The sequence below is a fragment of the Sander vitreus genome, chromosome 11 (genome assembly GCF_031162955.1).
Source record: "Sander vitreus isolate 19-12246 chromosome 11, sanVit1, whole genome shotgun sequence".
NCBI lineage: Eukaryota > Metazoa > Chordata > Actinopteri > Perciformes > Percidae > Sander > Sander vitreus.
The window spans coordinates 21,468,541-21,474,540 of record NC_135865.1 but is presented as its reverse complement, the minus strand read 5'-3'; the positions used below and the strand labels follow the sequence as shown (position 1 = coordinate 21,474,540).

General features: G+C 39.2%; 1 protein-coding gene across 1 annotated transcript; it reads left to right on the top strand.

The window, feature by feature from the left end:
• Nucleotides 1–459: 459 nt before the first annotated feature.
• On the top strand, nt 460–2,617 carry LOC144525774 (G-protein coupled receptor 183). The gene is made up of 3 exons (XM_078262837.1): nt 460–870; nt 1,275–1,789; nt 1,869–2,617. Exons 1-3 carry the CDS (start codon nt 480–482, stop codon nt 2,031–2,033), a joined length of 1,071 nt encoding a protein of 356 aa, XP_078118963.1. The 5' UTR covers nt 460–479; the 3' UTR covers nt 2,034–2,617.
• Nucleotides 2,618–6,000: the final 3,383 nt, after the last annotated feature.

The window sequence follows — 6,000 nt, the reverse complement described above, 5'->3', positions numbered from 1 at the left end:
AAAATGATGAAAGTGAAATAATAAAAATAATAAAATAGCACAAGGACATCAAAATAATACATGATCATGTTTCAAAAAACAAACTGCATTTTCTCATTTTGTCTGTATTTATTTAGTTAACACACTATAAACAATACACTAATGGACTATATATCAAATCTGTTTTAAATTGTTAATATAAAGCTATAACAGTTTACTGTGTACTCTGAATCAACTAACTACTGGGGTTTTAGGATGACAGACATATGATGTCAAAAAGAAGAGGTGGGATTTGAACACTGCATTCAACCTTTTGGTATTTAAAAAAATGTCAAGTATCACAGCTCAATTTACTACCACAACCACCAGACTCAGGAGTATAAACAGTGAATTAACTTGGGAACCTATCTCTTGTTGTAAGTACTATACTATGATGATCTTCATCTATAGCTCAGTGGTCTCATGTTCCTTTGCTTATGCACACTTGTTTTCTGCCTGTAATGATTTATGATTTTCATCTTTTTCTCAAAACGACAGGTGAGATGGCTGTTGAAAATATCACCCAGGACTCAGCCGTAAACTCTCCGAACCAGAGCAGCTGTGATGTGTTTGTCTACCAAAGAGCTGCCGTAGTCCTCTTCCCAATTTTCTACTCCGTGGTTTTCAGTATCAGTGCGAGTGGAAACAGCTTGGTACTCTTTGTGATCTGCCAGAGGAAACAGAAATTCAACTCCACCTCAATCTATCTGGTCAACCTAGCACTATCTGATACCCTGTTCACACTGGCACTGCCTGGCAGAATTATTTACTACATCCGTCACTTTGACTGGCCCTTTGGTGACATTCTCTGCAGACTGACAACACTTCTCTTCTTTGCAAATACGTATGCAGGTAATATCAGTGCTTCTGTTGCTAATAACGCTATATAACAATAACATATATTTGAGTGTGTTTTAACATGAGTCTACACATATGCAACCACATGTCCACATCAGGTTCAGTTAAGTTTATTTTTATATTGTCAACTTTAAGCGTGAAAGATGTCAGCATTTACATAGGACAAGACAGTTTAAGCGTATGAGTTTATTAAAATTGCACCCAACCTTCATACACTCCAAGTATATGAAGTATAAAAACCTTGTTGACCAACTTTTTACCAAAAGTATCAGAATGGGACCAGGATGGTGAAAACACCTTCTACAAAGTCATGGAGTGACGACCTTGAATTAATTTGTCATTCTGGTCTGCATGCCTTAAGCATAAACTGTACTGCATGTCTGTTATATTTCCACTAGGTATTGGCTTCATGACCTGTATCAGTCTGGATCGATACCTGGCCATGGTGCATCCACAAAGGCTGCAGTGGTTGCGAAGTGTGAGGGTGGTTCGCAGGGTCTCCTGCCTGGTCTGGGCTCTGGTATCCCTGGAGGTAGCTCCTCTGATGTTCCGCAGCATGCTGCGTGAGCACCAGGGAAAACAAACCTGTATGGAGTACTTCAACTTTGACGGCTCCCGCTTCACCCCTTATCTCCTGCTTCTGGCCTGTACCATCTCATTCTGCTGTCCGCTCATCATCATCATGGGCTGCTACGCCAAGATCAACCTGAAGCTGCGAGCTGCAGCCAAGCAGAACTCTGTAACTGGTCGATCGAGGAGGAATCATAGGGCCAACACCATTATTCTCCTCATCCTCCTCACCTTTATCATATGCTTTAGCCCTTACCACCTCAACGTTATGCAGTTTATGTCCAGAAAGATACACCACCAGGCAACCTGCGAGGAACTGAGAGCCTTTAAGGTGTCCTTACAGGTAGGAACTGTGTTTCTTTGTTTTATTTGAAATATTCCCCATCAATTGTTCCTATTCATAATCCATCTTCTCCCTGCAGATCACAGTTTCTCTAATGAACTTCAACTGCTGCTTGGACCCAGTCATCTACTTCTTTGCCATTAAGACCTACAAGAAGCGGGTGTTGAGCCTGTTTAAAGACTATCTGTATACTTCTGGTGCCTCCTCCAAAATGACAGCTGAAAACAGCAGCAGCAACACCTGAGAGAAACCACAGCTGAGCTTACAGGATACATACAACCAGTTTCGCAGAGAAGACCTAGTTCACTCTGTTGAACTCAAAAAGGCCTGTTTAAGTCTCTCTGTCCGGATATGACTAACAAGTCTTTTACTTGTTGTGACAATTTTGCATGTATATATGCAATAGAGGTCCATTAAAATGCAAAACAAAATCTCTGCTTCTGTTTGAGAACACTGCATACGATTTATTGTTCTATTTGTATTATATTTTTCTTTTTGAATAATGGTGTAGCCTTTCTTGTTAACATGCTTGTGTGATACAGTAGCGTAATACAGTCATGTAAAAAATAATTTTGGTGAATCAGTGTTTAATTGTGTATATGTGCAGGGTGAAGGATATTTCCTCACCTATTAAGCTATGCTTTTTGTCAACTCTTTTGAACTTATTAATGCAGTAAAACGGCAACCTTCACTTTCTCTATGTAGAGAAAAACATGCGGACCAAGTCGCAAATATTTTCTAGAACGTATATAAGTGGGTTTAATTAGTTTATTATTGGACACTGGACCTACTCACAGATAAATATGTAATGTGTGCTCTCCTACTATTAAAAACATTTTTCATATGGTCCCCAAAGTTTTACGTATTATGCGAGAACTTTAGATATGCCAAAATGAGAAGATGTTACAGATCTCTCTTTCTTACCCACATCTGAGTTTTGTGTGGGAGTGCGTAGAAAAATACCATCACCACTTCCTCAACCACCTTTCCCCCTCCCCCTCACAGACCTCATTCCAGCTGGGTCGAATCATCTTGTTGTGGGTTGCTGTGTGTGTGTGTGTGTGTGTGTGTGTGTGTGTGTGTGTGTGTGTGTGTGTGTGTGTGTGTGTGTGTGTGTGTGTGTGTGTGTCTCTTACAAATTTAAGCAGCTGCATGCTGTCTGTTTATAGTGCAGAGTGCCGTATTTAAATTTAACCTTTAACATTTCCTGGGTTTTTGAAAAAGCTGCTCTATGATTTTGCATAGAAAGGAATGTGCACAAACTGTGTCACGAAGAAATGTTATACTGGTTTAAATGACTACTGATGTATTTGGATATTATTGTACAATTTATCTATTTGTCAAACACAGAATAAACAAACAAGTAAACAAATTATATAAATAATTTATTAGGGGTCCCTGAAAGTCAGTTACTCCATAAGCGACAATAATATGCATTAGATGACAAATGTCATCTAATGCATAAACGCAACCCCTCTCACAAAGCATTGTTATTTGATCCATTGTTGATGTAAAACTATTGACTAGAGCAGCTTTAAAGCTATAGTTTCTGTCTCCGCCATGAGGAATTCTAAGTAATGACAACAAACCTGTCGGCGCATCCACATACAAGCCTTCCGTGATCGCGCACCACCCCCACCCCTCTTCTACGCAGTTGCTTGTAACCAAGGGGGACACGTTCAGGACTTTTCCGAGGAGGTAGTTATCTGCACTCGATTTTCTGCGTGCCAAAGTCGCTGGATGACACCATTTTCTAAACATAGCCATACTGAGAAATACAAATGTTTTGTGGAGCTGAAAGTCTTAATCAGCTTTGTATCAGTAAATCACTAATCCAAAATAGGCTCGCAAAATTCCATAAAAGGGAGCAATGGTGGATATTCACAGTAAAAGTGTCATTCAGCTACACTTGCACTTGCACTGCAGCACCTGTATGTAGCGATGTTAGCTTGCTGTCTGGAAGACTACACAACTTTGGTTACAAAGAAATTAATGGAAAAAACAACCATAACCCCACTTTGTGTCAAAGTGTGTTTAATCACACAAACACCCACAAACCGGTTTTGTTTCCTTTCAAAAGAAAAATCTTTAGTATAAATTGTTAAGGTTCTCACCAGAAACATTCTTGTTAATGAGCTGGACCTTAACCACCTTAAAGGAACACGCCAACTTATTGGGACTTTAGCTTCATCGTAACTCCCAGAGTAAGACAAGTCGATACATACCCTTCTCGTGTCCGTGCGTGTTGTATTCTGAGAATATAGTTCCCGGTTTGTTTACGGTTAGAAGATGGTTGTGTCTCATGTTACGTTGTTTTTTGTACACGCTGTGACTCTACAAATCACAACATGTAAATAGGAACATGTTGCCGTTATTTTGTCACTTATTCGGAGCAGTAGGCTAGTTGGAACCAGTTACCTGCAGGTTCTGTGCTAGGCTAAGCTACCGGTGGAACCGTCAGACAGTGTTACAACACGCACGGACACGAGAAGGGTATGTATCGACTTGTCTTACTCTGGGGGTTACGGTGAATAATCTAAAGTCCCAATAAGTCGCCGTGTTCCTTTAACAATAATTGATATGCCATATTATATAGTTGCTATGCACATTATTGTTTAAAAAAAAAGAAAAAAAAAGAGATTTGGAGAATCACCCAATGGCAAAATGTTTTTCTAGCAGGAGGATTGGGTTTATTAATGAACCATTCTGTGCGGTTTAATAAAATTATTGTAGCATTGTTAACAACTACTACTTTGATTGGCTGGCAGTATTGCTGGTGTTATAGATAATCAAATCACAGAAAAACACAGAGATGGTTAATGTGATATATCGCAAATATTTTATGTAATTAATCACAGTGAAGTTACAGAAAAAGTCAAATTTGTCAACAAATGTCACTGGCATGAAAGCTACGTACAGTAATAGGCTACAATGACAAGTAATGGTGCACTGATTCGCACTGAGTGCTGCATTTTGTATTTTGTTGTCCACTGTGTAATGGTTGATTGGAAGAGCTCATACACTTGTTGGCAAGTTGTGTTGTTTGAAGGCAAAATTTGCTTTTGTTGCATATTTTAAATGTTTTGGCACAGTTAGAGCCTTTTGCAAACAAAATGTGTCATTTTGACCTTGAGTGCCACTGTTTTGGCCTGTGTGTTAACTGTTTTGAAAAATGTGGAGTTTGAGTTGACTGCTGGGTCAAAGCAATCAAGAAAAACTGTAACTCAAATGACTGTTGACTTAAGTTGGTAACAGTTACACTGTTACTTATTCCATAGGCCTAGAGAGAGTCTCTTCACTCAGAGAATCAAGGTTGTAACATAACTAAGCCTTTTCTGGCAGTAGCCTAGTTGAGACCAAATGTTTTTTACTTGAATTTGTCATTGTACAGTAGACAGAGAGAAATACAGGTTATTTTACTATTGTTTCACATGGATTACGTTCTTTTTACCATATTATTACCAATTACCATCAAACACTGATGATTTCTGCGAATGCTCTTTTCTCTTCCTCTGCATTTAATTCATTGCAGCACTAAACAAGGAAGTAGGCTAGGCTACTCTAGTATTGATTTATGACCATTATAGAACGAAGGGAGAACATTTCTCTTTTTTGAATATCATTAAAAGTAAAGTTAGGTTATGCTGTTCGCTTCCCGACTCGTTTTAACAGAGAAAGAGAGTGGTCTGCGCGAGACAGCGCCACAATGAACTGCACGCTGCGGACGCGTGTGTGTCTCGGCCGAGAGAGAGAGAGAGAGAGAGAGAGAGAGAGAGAGAGAGAGAGAGAGAGAGAGAGAGAGAGAGAGAGAGAGAGGGGGGAATTTTCTATGCTAATTTCAAGGATGCTGCTCTGCACTTGTGTACTGTTATCGCGAGATACTTTTTACCTCGACGAGAAGTCACGTTTAATCTCGCCTGTACTACTCACTAAACTACCCAGATGAGACAACTTTTTATATTACCCACTCTTGTTGAATTCCTTTTTAAAAGTCAACATTAACTGCTGGCCAATGGGACAGAAAACTGTGGCACCACAATCAAACGTTAAATGACAAGGCTGTTGTTTTTCTATTTTTTTTTTCTTCTATTTTTCCAATGACCAACAAATCTCATAAAAAGACTAAAACCAACAGTTCAGCAGTCAGTTTCTTCAGTACTGTAGGTGGACTATCTTTATGAGTTTTGGCATTGTTTCAGTCTCTATATCTC